Source organism: Zonotrichia albicollis, chromosome 6 (assembly GCF_047830755.1).
Source record: "Zonotrichia albicollis isolate bZonAlb1 chromosome 6, bZonAlb1.hap1, whole genome shotgun sequence".
NCBI lineage: Eukaryota > Metazoa > Chordata > Aves > Passeriformes > Passerellidae > Zonotrichia > Zonotrichia albicollis.
In genome coordinates, this window is record NC_133824.1 from 54,478,778 (window position 1) to 54,496,237 (window position 17,460).

The window sequence follows — 17,460 nt, forward strand, 5'->3', positions numbered from 1 at the left end:
GTGATCTCCCTCAGTGTTAGAGCACCTTTTCTAGCCCCAGAACTTTTGTGGCTTCTTTACTCTCCCTTATGTTTCCAAATCAGTTAGGAGTGCAGACACCAGGCCTGGCCTTAGTGTCCTACCAGCACTCTCATCACTGTGAAAGCACCTCTCAGCCTTTCCTTGAGCCTCTTTCTGCCTCTCTCACACTCATGTGTAAAAGCCTGAGCCTTTTTAAAAAAGAAACTGCAGAACTAGCTCATTATGAGGCTGTTATCACCAATGATCCACTACCACCATTTGCGAGTAGCTACTTCTAAAAAAAACCCATACAGATTTCTGTTCCTCTTTCCTAAACAGTTTACTTTGCATTTGACTCCATTGAAATAACCTTTTTTTTCCACTCCCCATAACAGTACTCTGCCTTAGAAGCTATTCATGGTGAACTCAGAAAACATAATAAAAATTTTGTACCCTACTGAGGTAGCTGACATTGGGATCAAAACTAAACTTGCACAGAGCTTCCTGGCTCTGTGCAAAGCGAGCGAGGATAAATCTGGTTCTGTTCTGCTAATAAACAGATTACTCACACTTCAACACAGAAACAGAGCTTTAAAACTTTCTGAAATGGCTGCTGGGCAAGAATTACCTGAGTAAATTGCCAGTAAAGCTTCATTCTCTTGGCTTTGGCATAATTGCATTCAATGAGCCTGGGCCTGCTGTTCACATCCACCAGGCATCTGTTGTCATCATCGTCGATGGTGGGGCTCAGAACACCCACGTGGAGCTGCTGACTGCTTGTGTAATAAACATTCTGCAACAGGAAGCACAAACAGGATTTGTGGCCTCTACACAGAAGCAGCACTTTCACCCAAAAGCTAATGGCAAAGATAAATATGCTGAATGGCAGCAGGCTGACCCCATAGTGGCTTGGAAATGATCTCCTTTTATACAGGAAGCGACAAAACATTTTAAAAGTTGGTCTAAATTAACAATTAATTGCTTAAATATTGGTTAAGTATTTAAGAGGAAATATGCAAATACAAGTGATTATTGTCTCATCATGTGACTTTTTACTTCTGTTTTCCTTTCTGTTTCTGAGGGTCTTCAAAGAGGAACATAGACACCCTGGGATTGGCTTGAATACGACCATTAGACTATTTCATCTGAGGATAACACCTCACTGGAGAGGTAAAAACAGAGAACAGCAGCACAGGCGTTCAGAGCATCTCAGTCCTTTATAGGACAGGGAAAGATAAATTAAGTTTTCCGCAAACACATGCTAAAATCCACACTTGAAGCAGATACTATAGAGAAAAAAAAAGTTGTTAGCAACTGGTGACAGATGCAGTCATGAGAGAGAACAGAATGGCCACATTTCAAGGCATTTGTTCTCATTTCACACTTTATAAGTCAATACACACAGACACCAGAGACAAGGAAAAGGGACAGACACTGGCTGCTCTGTATTTCTAGCAAAGAAGGGCCCTCAAAGGCCTCAGGGATTACACCTGGGACCAAAGACATGAGTTTATCATGTTATACAAATTCCTTCTGCTCTGTTTGACTACAAAGATATGTGGAAGGTTTCTCTGGAAGAAAGAAAGGAAGGGGAAGGATGGAGGGGATATGTCCTCTTTCAGATTGGCAGGTTATGTGTTAGCCCAGGAAGGTAACACAGGATTATACCAGGACTGCCTGATTGCTAATCACAAAGAGAATTTATTTTGCTAAAATCAGACCTTTTGCTTGGAAGGACCATGAGAAAGATGAAATGGAAGCATCATGCTCCAGGTGTTAAGTCTGTGATAACTCAATGGTGGCAGAGTCACAACAGACAAGAGTGGACAGAAGCACCAAATTAATGCCCCTGCCATTTACTGTAGCTATTCTATTTGTAACAAAAGGGAAACTGGAAATTATGCTGGGTGTATTTGGGAATCTTTTTGGTGCCCAGATTTTCCTGGTATTTGTTCATTGTTGGTGTTGGAAATTGTTTTATGTGTGAGTGTTCTCCTTTGTGAACACTCTGGTAAAATAAGAGAGAAAGCAGAAAAGCAGAACAAGCCAGGTCTGATGAAAGATTTTGGAGCTTCCTGTAATAAATAAAAAAATAAAATAAAATTTTAAAAAATTGGAATGCTGTAAGTAGTCAGTTCAGGGACCGAATACAACCACAACAAATGGTGGTGTTCTGGGCGAGACTGTGTCCCCAGTTTACCCTTCTGTAACACTTCCAGGGCAGATGTCACCTGCCAGAGCTGCATTAAAATTAATTAATTTACCATTCATGGTTTAGACTAATCCAAGCTTTTGCCCCCTTAATGAAGTTTCATTGTTTTCACCCCACAGAAACAAAAACAAGCTTGAGCTGGCAGAAGTGAGGTGAGTGGCTGAAGTTTTAAGAGGTTGAACAGAGAAAAGTTGAATGATTTAGTCATGCCCTACTGGAGGAGAGCAGGGTAATACAAGGAACTGGCAGAGCACATTTCCAGAATGGATGGTTATGATTGAAGTAAGGATAGAAGTAAACTCTAAGAACTATAACAAGATCACTCTGCACCCACAACTCAGGTTATTAACATTCCTGCAAACAAAACTGATGCCTTAGAAAACTGTTAAACATTAAGAGTGCACTTTCTAGACAGGCCAAGAGCAACTATTTTAGACATGTATATGATCTATTTAGACTTTTTTCTTGGAGAAACTGAGGCAGTGACTGAGCAAGGCTAAAAGATCAAGATGATCTTCCAAAGGGATTGTTAGGACGCCCTACAGATGAACTTTTTGTTGCAGCTCGTTTACCACTTACCTGAAATTACTACTAGAAAACATAAAGGGAAATTGTCAGTTATTTAAACTTTTAACTAATAGGAAGGGATATTTAATTTCAGCATGCTGTCACTACAGAAAACATGATATAAGAACATAAAGGGGGGGTTGCATTTTTTTTCTTAATTATACAGGCTTGGCTGTAACTCTGAGAAGTGCTCTCTGTGGCTTAAGGTCTGCACAAAGAAAGCAGTGTGCCTGCAAACCCTCGTGGCTGAGCTGTTTCTATCAGCTCACACCCCTCAGCCTTTTGCAGCAAAGGCTGCAGTAATCATTTCACCTTCTGGAGGGACAGAACAAACCCAGTTCACATCACAGCTCTGCCAGCTTCTTCTGGTGTCAGTGCAGCCATGGCTCAGCCTGAACCGCCTTCTGGGCAGGAGCAGAGCCATGGCTCTGGCTGGAGGAACTACTCAATTGCTTGTTGGCAAAACTGTACAGAAGCACAACAATCAAACACAGATTCAATTAGCAGGTTGCTAATTAAGAGAGCCTACCGGCTAATATAACTGTGTTTTTCATTGTGGGCCAGTTGGAAACAGAGGTGAGAAATCCTGAATTCTCACCCAGTGTTGGGAAAGGCACCTTTCAGCTTGGTAAGTGGCACAAGCTCAAACTAAAACAGAACGTGGGAGGGTGGCAGCCTGTCCAGCAAGGCTCTTCCAAGACGTTGCTTTGCTTATCCAGTAATGTGGACAATATTTAACTGTTCTATGTATCATTACAAACATTTTAATCTCTTATACAATAAATCCATTTCTTATTTCACTTCAGAATTTAACACGTTGCACAACCTTGCAGCTCGACTGCTGTCTTTTTCTACTGGAGGAATAAAATTAAAACCACACAACTTCTAAAAATTCAATTTGAGCAGCATCTTAGCCAATAGGAAGGCACTGGTTTGTGTTGCACTTGGCCAGAAAACTTTTCTTAAAACCTACCAAGAGCCCCTGGTTCCTCTCCTCACTCTGAGACTTAACAGTCCCTGCACAGAGAGAACACAATAATAACTCTGTTGGGATGAAGGGAGGAGATCCATTTGGTAAAAGAGAGTTAACTAATACTGATTACTGTTCTAGTCTGAAACCTAAAGCCACTAAACATGAAACCATGGTAAAGCATCCCTTTAAACAGTTTCATATATTCGAAATACTTTAATTGCTTTCATACAAGACCTTCCTGTTTCTATTTGCTTATTTTCATTTTCCAAACTACTTTCTGAAGGTATGTTTTGGTTTTTTGGGGGGTTTTGTTTGGTATTTTGGGGTTTGTTTTATTTTGTTTAAGGATGATACACAAATTAGTTGTCTGGAGCAGGCCATAAGAGATTACATGAACTGAATTACCATCTCAAAATGTACATGTTAGCTATGCACACTCTGCCTTTTTTTTTGAACATATTTTACCTTGACCTTCAGGTAAAATATGGCCTTACAGATTAAAACCATGCTCATGCTTTAACATCCTGTAGCTGTATAAACACACAGCTTGCACTTGTCATTTAAACAAGCTGTTAAATACATCCTCCTTTAGGAGGATGCTTTTAAGAAGCATCAACAAGCACACAAGCTGTTTTGCAGTCCACTTCAGCACAAAATGGACAATTGAGGCACTCTTGTTTAAAACACTTGAAAAGATACAGGTGAAAAGCATTTCACTGGCACATTTGTTCTACAATATTGCAAACATTGCCATCAACTAACACAACAGGACAGAAATTCTGCAGTAATTCAGGGCAGTGATTTGTTGAACAACCCTCCAGTACTGTCCTAGAAGTCCAAATGACTGAACACTAAATATGAACTTCTGAATTGTTGGGGTAACTTTGAAATTTTTAGAACCTGGACTTTTCATTTGAGCTACAACAGCAAATGTCACAGCAGTGTTTGTTCAAGGGATTAAGCCTTAGACAAAAATTTATTTCGATCCACTGCAGTCAAGACACTTGCTGTATGCTGATTTACAGCATTCATTCCAAGTTCCTTAGCAAAACAAGCACAGATTTGCACATCACCATCAAACACATACTCCCGGAGGAGCTACTGAATTTCCACAGGAAGAATCCTGCTTGAATATTGGTACCAAAGCACCAGGTAACAACTCTCTTTGTCTGTAACAAAATAAGCCTCCTTACATTTCATTAGTCTGTTCTAGCCCACAGCATTATACCATCTTGTTTTTTCACTCCAGCAGCATTGATGTACAACTATGTCTCCTGGGCACCTGGCAGGGAGCACTTCTATTCAGGAAATCACTTAGCTTTGACAAAAGGCACTCACCTTCTCAAAAAGTGAAGCTGCAAGAATTCAGCACTACTGTCAGTGAGAAACTCTGTAAAAACCTGGGTAGGATTTGTGATCCACAAAGGTTCAGAGTCAATGTGTGCCCTGAGCCTTTGGCACTGCCGCCTCTCCTTCAAGCATTCTCCCACCACCATACAGGGACTAAACTCTTCCTGGACAATCTTCACCCAGACTGTAAAATGTGGGGGTTTCTTGTAAATTGTTTCCAGTATTTTTAATATCTGCTGAGAAACTTGGCTTGCAAATACCCTTTTATGCAACTGAAGGAACAATTAGTCTGTAGCTTTCTTGAATTTATTTTACCAGAAGTGTCCTATCTAAAGCCATCACTTCATTTCTGTTTGCTCTACCCAATAATCTGTCTATTCACATTAAGACAAGGAAACTGAGATTGGTATCACATAATTAAAACTAATTAAATCGTTCCCCAAATCCTCATATGAGGTGAAAGTGTGAGGTTTAGTCAAGGCATACTTGTTTTTGTTAAACAATTTATCTTTTTTTCTTAAGAAAAACATTTATTTGTCCTGGAAAAAGATATCTAAAGGACATTCAAAGGATTCATGAGAACATGAATGAGTGGTAGTTGAGAGCTGCACAGGATTCTCAGGAAATCATCATAATGACTAGGAACTATTAGAGAAAATTAGGTGTTTTAAATGTTCTTCACACATCCATTTCAGATGAACTTTTGCTCAATGTTATTTTTGCTCAATGCTATTTTTTTCTATTTAATATTCTAAGCTTAACATTTTCTAAGAGTTTGCTGCACTAAGAAAGCTTACAATATTGCCAAGAGCTGTATTCAGTACTGCTACTCAGACCAGCTCCAGAAGTAAGGAGAAGCAGCTTCACCCTTTATTTGTCATTGCACCAAGCCACACCTTGCTCATTTTTGGGGAATGCCAGGACTCTCCTCTCTCCTGATGCAATCTCATGGAGCAAATCAGCAGGGAAGAGAAAATTGAGAGTTTATACTTGGAGTCACAGTCTCCCCGAAATCTCAGTTGTTAAATTCATAACAAAGAGTCTTTTGGTTCTTCTTTTCCACCCATCTCCTCTGAGACAAATTCTGCTTTCAGCTGAAATCTTGACATATCACTTGCACAGCCCTCTCGCTGCTGAAGAGTTCATCCTCTGCTCAGCTCGTGCTCCCTGAAAAGCCCTGCAGAGTGCACACACAGGTGCCAGGGGGCATGGAGGGAGCACAGCACAAGGCAGAGCTGAGCAAGGAGGCTCAGAATCAGAAAATAACAGTTCGTGATGTATAAAGGTTTAGAGCTGAGATAATGTATATGGAACCTACATGTGCATGTAGAATACTTCCTTGCTGATATTAAAGATCGATGACAAGGTTTGGTTGCCTCTGTTTTACACAGGGGGATGATGCTAAGCACAATCCACAGAATTTCCTCCTGTACTTCAGCCTGGTCAGAGAGAGCCAGACCAAAAGGCTGGGACAGACCTCACTGTACAGACCAGCCACTCAGTCAGGGCCTGCCAAACTGAAAGGTGCTGCTGCTCTTTCTGAAAATCACCAACTTGATCACCTTGGCAGGTTTCCTGTAGGGCTGGAAGGATAATTTTGGTGCAACACTCGCATATCATGTAGCTGCATCGCAGTGGCACAGTGCAGAACACACCTAAACCTGCCACGGGACAAATTAAACCCAAGGTAATTCAGCCAACATTTTTTTGCCCAATGAAAATATTTCAAACACTTACCCAAGATAAAATCTGCACAATCCCCCATGATGCTGTAGAGTACAGGGGAGGGTAAATTAACTCTGCTTACTTGGACACAAATGCACAGCTTTGGCATTTTCAATGATGTCATGCAGAACTTCTGTCCTTGAGAAGTTTGCCCTAAAAGGTCAAATTGTGATTCCCATTGCAATTAACACTGAAATTCCACTGACTTTGAGTGTGATGGGATTCTTGGATCCAAGTTTGTTATTAAACTTTGAAAAGCCACCAGACTTCATAAAGACTTCAGAGCTGAAGTGGGTTGCCAGTTGCAGTAAATTATTCATAGGAGCTGGTTTATCATGTAGCAAAAAAATTACACTTAGATGTTCAACTTAACACAAGATGATTATCTGAAGGATAAATTGCCAACTCCCCACTGCAAGTTTAGAGCAGTACATACCAATTTTCAGGCTGAAAGCCATTTGTAATCCTTGTGGCAATGTTCCCAGATGAAATCATGCTGGAGACTGGTACATGTCTCTGCATTTATAATGAGCAAACTTAATGCTCACCACTAGCAGTATTTATTTGCTACTTTGCCTTTGGCATAATAACTGAGGGATAAGAAGCCTGATTCACCACTGCTTTATTCCATCTTTGAACCATATTTTTTTCCAAATGAATCCATGAAGTCATTTATTGTCTGGATTAATATATTAACATACTAAGTCCAAAGTCTCATAGCAGATTCATACTTGACTGTAACTCCAGCTAAGGAGCAGTCTGATGGATTCCAGTAAGTCCAGACTTAGCTCCCATTGCCTTTACTTGGCTGTTTGTATTGTTCCTGATTCCTATTCTGGCATTTCTTGCTACATAAATACATCAGAAAGAAAGAGCTTTCCAACCCTGATTAGAAAATGCCCAACAGAATCCAAGTGCATTCTGAACAACACAAACATATACATCACTAAGATAAAAATCAAGTGTTTTCCCATTTATTATTCATGTAGGAAGTGGCAGAGGAGAGAGGCTGTGCTGTCCTGTAGCAACAGCATCTCTGTGTCTTGTGCTGCCCTAAAACACTGCTGAGGAAGGAAATACAGGAGAACATGGGCTGAGAATTACAGAAAGTTACTCCTAAGCCAAAGGTCAACCCTCAGAATATTCACACTGGTTTTGGAGGCAGGTTTTCAGCCTGATGGTTCAACTTTAAAACCATTATGATGATACTTTATCCATGCTGAGGATCAATTAACTTTGAATCTTGCCTTAGTGAAGAGCTGACAGACAGCTCTGGTGTACCAAGTGTAGCAACACCTTAGCTTAGATTTTAATGGTATTAAAGTGAGATTCACTATTTCTCTTCAGTGTTTAGATTTGTCTCTACTGAATTAAGGCACCAGCATACTGATTATTTGACCTACTTGCTCTTCTTCATGTCCATGCACTAATTAGGACCTTAACTCCAGCAACAATATTTGATAGTAGTAAAACCAAGGTGCTCAGAAACCTTAAATAATACACTGTGGTGCTAGAAATACATGCTTAATATCACAAATATGTTAACATTTTGATAGAAAATAGACAGGTACTAAATGCCAGATCTTTTCTTTTTAATTTAAATTCATGAACTCATATTGCAGTGGAATACTTAATTCCAGTTTTGCCTACTTTGGTATTCTGCATTGGTTTTATTTTAAACAAGCAGACAAAAATCCTATTACTTAAGCTCCACTTTTTAAATTGAATAAAGCTGTCAATCATGGGGTTTATATATGCTCTCAGTATTTACTGCCATAGTTCTCCTAATTCTGGTAAGTACAGAATTAACAGGACCTGGATAAATTAAAATTTACTTGATTTGGTTCCTAATGTTTCTCTGGGTTTTGCTCTTTTCTCTGCACAAGATCTCTACATCTCTTCCACAAGACAAAAAAACCAAAACAAAACAAAACAAAAAAACCACAGGGCAGCAAAAAAAAAAAAAAAAAATCCAGACCCATTCTGGCATCTGTGTCCTGCTTTTTTAACAACATGTTGCCTTATGGCTTCTGTGACTTGGACCTATCTGCAGTTTCCTTCACCCTTTCCTACTAACCCCTCTTTAACCTTCACAGTTTTCTTTCTCCTAAAGAATCTCATGTCTTTCTTACCCTGTTTTCTTTTCCTTCAACACGTACTCCCCAGGAAACAAACAGCTTTTGTTTCCACACGCTGATGGACTGGTCTGTCCTTTAAAGCTGACTTCCAGGCAAATTAAAATCTGAGCTAGTTCACTGCCATCTGTGTATAAGCATTTGGTAACTCAGCATCAATAACTCTAAAAGCAGGGCTTTTTACCTTTTCATAGCTAGACCTCCAGATTAGAATGGGCACAGTCATGTTCAGATAATTGTGTGTTTATATAATGCACATCTTCACCTTGAACCTCTTCCCAATCATCAAATCTTGCCATACAGCCTATTTTTCCTGCAATAAAATACAACTTTTCCACTTAAAGTTGACCCTTGCTGGTTTCCTCGCTCATGTCAAGATTCATGCCCACTTCAAATCCCTGAATGCTTCTTAATTTCGGTTTCCAAGCTACCTTTCTGAAAGGCAACATCTTTCCTCTTGTTCTGCTTTCCACACTGCTTAAACTCGCTTGTCTTCATTTTCAAAGCCCTTCTGAACCCTTCTCATGTTACTTATCAGCCAAGCAAGTATTACTAGCTTATGATCCAGCTCCTAATTGCCAGCCTTCACTGTTCTCTGCCCATTCCACAGAATTTCCCAAATGTTCAAAATTAAAATAATAAAACAGTAATTTAAATTTTTCTGATTAATCCAAGAATGCTCTGTCAGTACCCCCTAGCATTCCCTTCTCCTCTCTCCCAGGATCTCCTGTTTCTAATACTCTGTAGGCTTTGGCTCTTCAAGTCAAGGGTGTACTGAGTGTATCGAGTCAAGGTTTCAAGTCAAGGGTGTATTGAGAGTATCAAGTCAAGGTTTTATTCTGAGGTTGTAGAGGACTTGATATAAAAGACATCTGGGTAACTATTGGAGTGCTTAGAACTGCAATAATAAGTAATAATAAGCATAACAATAAAAAAGATGCAGTGCCAGGGATGTATCATGTAGCTTACCACTCTTCAGAACGTGGTTCTTCTAGCAGTATAACCTGAGAGTTTTCTAAAAAACAATTTGTTATTTCTACCAGTATTATGTTTTCTAAACTAAATTTGATGAATTTTTTTGTCTACAAGGGATAAATTAAGGCAAATTACAGCCAAATGCCACACCCTCTTAAGATGCTCTACAGTAAACACCTTGATCTCAAGGGTTTTGAAGTTCTTGCTTGTTTGTTTGAGGTTTTCAGTTGGCAGATTCATTTAGTTTTGCTTTGTAATCCAGCCCTGTCATGTTTAATTTTGTATGGCAGTGAGCAATGGCTGTGGATACAGAGGTCCTTTAATTCCTCTTGTGTTCCACAAGTGCTGTAATTTTTCATCATTTTGTGACAGGAACAAAGGCAGGTAGTTAATGTACAACTGTGGAAGAATCCCTAGCTCCCTAAAGGTATAGCTTTACACATAAGCCTATTCTTTCTCCTGGGTTCACTTAAAGGAATCACAAATCTGTTTCTAAGATCAGATGAGCCAGTCTCACCCATTCTTAGAATCATATCTGCATTTGATGTCAGTTTTCCAGAGGTACTATACTGACAGCAACACATGCAAATTCAAGAAAAAAGTTATCTAAAATGTAGTTACTTTTTGTGCTAAAGACCATAAAATAAAGACATAAAAACTTCTATATGGAAGTGAACACATTTTAACCTAAGTTGTTTAGTGACAATCTCTCTTTTGTTTTTTCTTTTTTAAACTACTAGCAAGGACATACTCTCCCCCCACAGAGACACCCCAAAGAACAATACAACCACAAGATTTCATCAGCCAGAGTTAAGTTTATAAAGTGACCCTCATGCAAGCACCTTTAAGAAGACAAACTGAAATGTCAAACCACCTGCAACCAAAGAATCCGCTTAGAGACTTCAGTTACAATGGCAATGCCAAAATTATTATGCAAATTAAAACTAAAATAATAACTTGGAACAACCCAGTGTGTCAGAGCACTTTGACAGAAGTGAAGCTTGGAAGTTTTCACCTAGTCCCATTAGCAGTGTTTCCTTCAGCAGCAGTTTTAACCTCCCACTTGACCTCCTAACCTCTCTGAAATAATTCTACTCTGAAAGTCTTATTATGGATATTATAAAAGTTGGAACATGACCCTTCTGGAGACCCACAGGATGAGAAGCACCAATGGTCTGGAGCACTACTGGGGTTCCAACACAGTGAGACAAAAGCCTCTGCAGTGCAGCAGAGGGCCTCAAACACCAAAACAAAAGGAATGAAAAAGAATTTCACTTCATTCAAGCACAAGAATGTGAGAGAAACTCAGCACAGATGCCCAGCAGTAACACAGACAATCTTCTTCAGTGTTTTGTCTCTCACCTGGTTTCAGGAATTGTCTTACAGCTGAGATACTGCCATCGGGGAACAACATCTTAAAGGGTTATTACTTGCAGGTACATTGTGCATTTCCATGCACAGAACACTCAGGGCTGCACTTTCAGTGACAAACAGCTGGTTTTGGATCAAGCTCCACCACTTGAGCTGCTCAGCGGGTACTTCTGTAGTCCTTTCCCAAGTTAGAATTAGTCACTTTTCAGAGTTAAACCTGGCACTATTTGCCTCAGGTTACCATGTCATACATGCCTACATTGACAGAAAAGACAAATGCTATACGGAGCCTAGTTTCACGCTCAGTAACATTATTTTTAATAAACTATAACAAATGAGATCTCTGTCAGGTTTAGCTGCATGCTTTGTCATAATATGAATAAAATTTCAGACGTCTGATGTCTGTGCTGTGATATGCTTTTCTTTAAATGACTTAACAGCCAACTTTACAACAGAGTATGGAAGAGACAGCTTGAATTCTGATGTTGCAGGCATGCCTGATAACCACCACAGCAAAGAGCACATTTACCATTTTTTGCTGATTATCTCTGTCATCAACAGATAAGCTTTTCTCTTCTGATAAAAGAACAAAGGCTTTCTTTCCCTTTGGGTTTGTGCTGTGGCTGTTCAGCAGGCAGGGGTGAGAGGGGCAGCTTGGTGCAGTCTCCCTTTCACAGAGAACAAAGGAAAGTTACTCTGTTCCCATCTGGGCGCACTCAGGAGTATTTTTCATCTTAAACCATGTTATGTCCATTAAGCTGAAGAAAATAATTTCTCCTATTTTAAATGGACAGCATCAAAATCCAAGCAAATCCTTAATCGCAGCAGCCTACAAAAAGTAAAAATATTATGCCTTAGCTGTAGATAATGTATTTCAAGTAATAAAGCCTATCACTTCAACTGATTTGTTTCACTCTTTACCGTTGCTCTCTCTCCATAGACTGACAGGAGCTCATGAAGTTTTATCCATCCCAACTGTATCCTAAAAGAAAATTTCTTCCCTGAAATACTTTTAAGCTTTCCAAGGCAAGTGGAAAAATATATGTGCCTTACTAGAATAGGCACTTTCCCTGCCTGCCAAATGCCTTGAAGGAGTGGCTCCACTGTTTTCAGGGTGACAGCAAATGACACTCAGAGAAAGAAGTCACACCTAAAATTTAAATGAGGATCCTGCACACTATGACCTCATGGAGAAGCTGCAGCTTCAATCCTGCCTGTGTTCATGAATAAATTGCCAAGTTCACAAGGCTCTGCAAGTCAGATTGAGATGTGTCTCAGGCTGGAATAGTGTGCTCATATCCCAGAGATGCCTCTTTTATTCTGCTCTTCTGGCACCCAAAAGAAGGGCAAAGAAAAGCATCACCTAATATATTTCTATCACTAAATATACTTTTTGTGCTAATGGCATTTTTAATGGAAAGATGGAAAAGAAGAATGCCCCTAGAAGCAGCTATACACCAAGATTTCTTACCATGAGTATTTAAGTCTTAAAAGATTTTCTGAACTAGGAACAAATAAACAAACAAAGCAGTTCAAAAAGCAGAAAACTGCTCTGATGTCAAGGAGGACATTAATTCAACTGCCTGAGCTGTGGGAGAATCCTCACTGTGCTTGGCTGAGCGAGCTTCACTTCTCTTACACCTGCAAATGTTCCCAACTCTGTGTTATGCCCTTTGCACAAACCAGGCTGTAAACCTTGGCAAGAAATGAAACTGCAGATACTGTGATATGCAAAGGCATGTTGCTTAATCATGCAAATGGTATGATATATCCCCCCATTTTCATTCATTTCATTTAATTTCATTTCTAGGCCACTCAGTCATGCAGTGGAGGCTAGATATCAACTCAGGGCTTCACAGGCTAAGCAGAAGAGGCTCAGATTTCTGACTAGCAGCTTATCAGATGGATGAGGCAGCAAAATAAAACCAACAGCTCTAAACCCAGGATGTTTAAATGACCTTCAAGTACAACACTGAATAGCTAAAATAGCTCTGCTAAGCTCCAGGCCCCGAGATACCACTGGGCTGTGACGCTGAGCTGCCTTCAGCACCAAAGACAAATTATGTCAGGTTTTTCCCTGCATTTTCTGCATGCCTTAGGAGGTTTTATTTTAATATCTGAAGTAGATTATCCCATAACAGTATCAACAGGACACAGATTTAAAGAAAATAAAAAGCCTGCTGTCTTGCTGTTTAGAATTAATACAAAAACTAGGCACATCAGTCACTCATAATTAAAAGTCACTGAATATTCACAATATAAATAATAGTTCTTTCAAGACTCTTTTAAGTAAATTAATTTTACAATATCCTTTTGATTGTTCTAAACCAACAACAATGCCTACTGTTAGCTTCTTAATTTGCATATGAATAGAAACACTAGTAAGGATTATTACAATTGTTTAGTGTACAATAAACTATTTAGTGATTTGTATTATTTTGTGCAGATTGTCCCTAAAGCTCAAATCTATGGCCCTACACAGGCACTCTAGAGCTAGATGTTCCCTCAGAGGGCAGGGGCATGCTCTAGAGAAATATTGGTTTGGGAGTTAATTAATAATTAGTGGAATGGAATTGTCCCCTCCTTCCCAGGGGACACTGGACCATGCCCACAACAGAGGGAATGCTGTGCTAGCTCACTGCCAAGGAGAGACAACACCACTGCAGTCCTGCCCCATGCATGCACCCCAAACTGTGCAGGGGGAGGACAGTGACCCTCTCAGTTCCTAGAGACAGCTCCAAGGCCCAGAGAGCCTGTGCAGGAGCTCGGGAAAGAAGCAGTTCACATCCTGTCCTTGTCCCAGCTGGGCTGTTATGACCTGTGATATGAAATGAGTGTGGCAAAACCCCAGAAGAGCAGAGCTAGGTTTGACCCCAAAGCACGCTAATTGTATCCAGCTTTTCCCCCCAACTGAACCAGACTGAAGTAAAGCATCAGATTTTTAGCCAACAAGCTGTTGGTCCAGATCTCCCCTAGCTACACACCTGGAGGAGCCAACTACAGTCAGCTGCAAGTTATTCCTTCAGCATGCTCCTTTCCAAGCCCACTGCTGTCAGCCTCTTAAGCAGAATCTCAGGGCAGAAATTTGTCAGTCTCCAGTACAACTCATCCTGTGACTTGCACCTGTCAGATTCACTGCAGGAACACAGTGGAACAGTTAAATTCACACCACCCACAGTCTTGATCATTCATTATGAAATCTCTTTGCATGCTTCAAGCCAACAGAGCCCTTTCCTCATGAACTAGATAGCATCAGTCCTAAAAAAAGGTGCCAGAAAATTTTGTTCCTTCAACAGTCATAGAACAATCTGGGAGATGAATGGGAAGCTGAGGTGACAGGCTACATCCTCATCTGAGATGCTGAAGAACACTGATGTACCTGATCCTGGCTCAGGGCTGAGCACTCTCTAAATAAAACTAACTTCACATTCTCCATGGCACATGGGGCACCAGATTTACTCTCCTGTTGCACAAAGTATCTCTCAGACGTTTTTGCAGCTGCTTTACACTTAAAGCCTGAATTAATTATTATTTAATTAAACTCACTTCATAGCTGTTACCCAGGAAGCATTTCATTAGGTACTGACTGAAATCTTTGGGCCAGGCTTGCTGAAATGAGAGCTTTGGTCACTGTCCTGTTATCCCAAAGCACCCAGAGTTTGTGCTTCATGATCAGCTGGGGGGCTTCATCCCCACTGCTATTTACATTGACTGACTGCTGCCACTGTTGGGTACTGAAGATGAAATATTTCATTGGGTTACTCTATTTGGTTAGAGTTACCTTATCTCTTTAATGATTGGTTTGCTCCTTTAAAGAAGTGTCAGAAATACCAGAGATTCTTTTATATCTATCTCGAGTCTTGGAGAGCTTTTAGCCTTTTGGGGATGGACCTGAGATCGTGGAACCTTTTTTCACCCCTGTCCAGACAATATTTGTCTTGGAGTTGGCAAATTTGGGAAGAGATTGAATTATTTTCCCACATATGGGACTCCTCTTGCCCAAGATGAACTGTGTTTCATCTGCATTTGTGGACAGAATAGGAAAATAAAGTATCATGAGATATTTTCCTTAAGCAGAGGAGTTGGACTAGATGAACTCCAGAGGTCCCTTCCCACCTCAAACATTCTGTGACTGTGGGAAATAGTTTCCCATAAGAACAAGGCTGAAAACTGCTGAAGAGCAACAAAGTTGGAGGGACAGGAAGAATCCTAAGAGGTAAATGTCTAATTAACAAAAAAAGTTAATCAGTATTGATGTTTAGAAGTCTAAGCAGTGCTAAAGAAGCTGAACCTGACACAGTATTTGTAGGTGGTGTTGTTTCTTCTTAGTGACCTTAACTACAGTGTTATCTCAGGGAATATTGATCAAATTACAGAATTCCTTCAAATTTATATGCAGCAAGCCGAGTCTGCAGAGGGCAGATTTAACTTACTTGAGAACACGTGCCATAGGATATTAGAAGATATCTGGAAGCCAGAAATGGGCACTCTGCAGGATACAGTTACTCCATAATCACTGGGTGTGCTGAAAGTGGGGAAATTCGGTGCCTCAGAGGGCTAACCATGTATGTCACACATCTGGCAGAATGACATGCAGCTCACTTGACAGCTCAGATTTAAATGTGCCTTGAGTGCTCAAGAGGGTCCCAAGAGTCTCAGTCTGTCTTTACACAGACACTCACAGTGACTCTCGTTACTATCATACTGAATTTAAAAATGCCATCTGGGGAAAAAAACAACATGCTCCAGAAAAGCTTAACACCACCCCCCCCCAAATTAATTCATAATTGCTAACAAGAATGAGGTTAAACTTGATGAGATGTTTAATTCAAGGCAGTAGGTGAAAGGACTAAGCGTTGTGACAGCACTGGACACAAATAAATTAAATTATGATTGATAATAATTTGATAATTGATCCAGCAGTGCAGACAGCACACAACCCCGAGATCAGCAGGTACCCAAAGTATGTCCCATATAAAGAAAACACATGCAGGCACAATTTAACAAAGGAAACCTTTTTAGCACACTGTATCCCTCTAATGCAATGGTATTTGATAATTTCTATTTGAACAATTGAAGATTTCCTCGCATAAACACACTTAAGGACAAGTAAAAATTTCAAGGATCTGTGTTAATATAAAAGAGAAGATCAAATTAAACCTGCAAACCAACATGAAATTTACAGCTCTGATTTACCATGATCTAATTCTTCTATACTGAGTTCTGTCCCTGCCCTTTTGGTTGCAGACCTCCATCCCAAAGGCAAAGCAGCACTATCTAAAAAATTCCAAGTTTAATGCAGTAACCTCAGTTTTATCTTTTTAAAGTATGTTATTATTACCAAAACTAGTGAGTTCATGAGCTGTGTTGCTATTTTTAATTTTCCAAACTGCCATTTTTGAGTCAGTCAATGCAGACTTCACAGTTTTAAGGCTAATTTGAGAGCTTGAAAGCACCAAAAATAACTGCTGAAATGGAATATGCATGCTGAACAAATCACTACGTCTTTAACACAGCAAGAGCAACAAAGCTCCAATGTCCACAATCAGTGCAGTTCCCAGCCAAAAAACCCCAAAGATAATTCTGTAGTAACATCAGAATTACTTTAATGCATTCCTCAGCTTTTCCACTTGATTGCTTTGAGCCTTTGTGGACAGCCAGCTGAGCAGACAGGCCTGGCATAACACAGCTATTGCTGTACCATTTGTGCAATCACACTTTAGGAGAAATAAAACAAAAAAAAAGAAAAGGAAAATTAATTCAAGAAATTCAACAACTGTTTTTAAAGCTATACAGAAAAACACATTAAACCCCTACCCACCAATTTATTTAAAGGCACACCATTATTCATCCACTGTAACAAGTGTTATTTCTGAACCCTCTCAACTGAACTGGAATTCCAAGAAGCCCTAGCTGCAATTGCCACTTGGCTGACATGTCAGCGGATTCATGAGCCAAAAAGAATCATCAGTTTTCCACTCTGCTCCCCCACATGCCACAAACTCCATATTTTCATGCCCTTACCTCTGAGTGCAATGATTTGTATTGTATTAAATTATAGTTTACAGAGTTGTGTCAGCTTTGATGATGCCCACAATTACTTCCTGTGATGGCCACTGACCTGCTCTGACAGGAATATGCACCATATTCCT

General features: G+C 40.0%; 1 protein-coding gene across 4 annotated transcripts in view; it reads right to left on the reverse strand.

Moving 5' to 3' along the window:
* Nucleotides 1-17,460, reverse strand: part of GALNT18 (polypeptide N-acetylgalactosaminyltransferase 18) — a 219,198-nt gene that overhangs the window by 16,507 nt on the left and 185,231 nt on the right. For 3 of the 4 annotated variants that reach the window (XM_026795841.2, XM_005491083.4, XM_074543839.1), the window contains one exon: nucleotides 629-793. The exons of the other annotated variant lie outside the window; for it this stretch is intronic. In XM_026795841.2, the coding sequence (XP_026651642.1) occupies nucleotides 629-793 (165 nt within the window). The remainder of the gene's footprint in view (nucleotides 1-628; nucleotides 794-17,460) is intronic. 4 annotated transcript variants of the gene reach the window in all.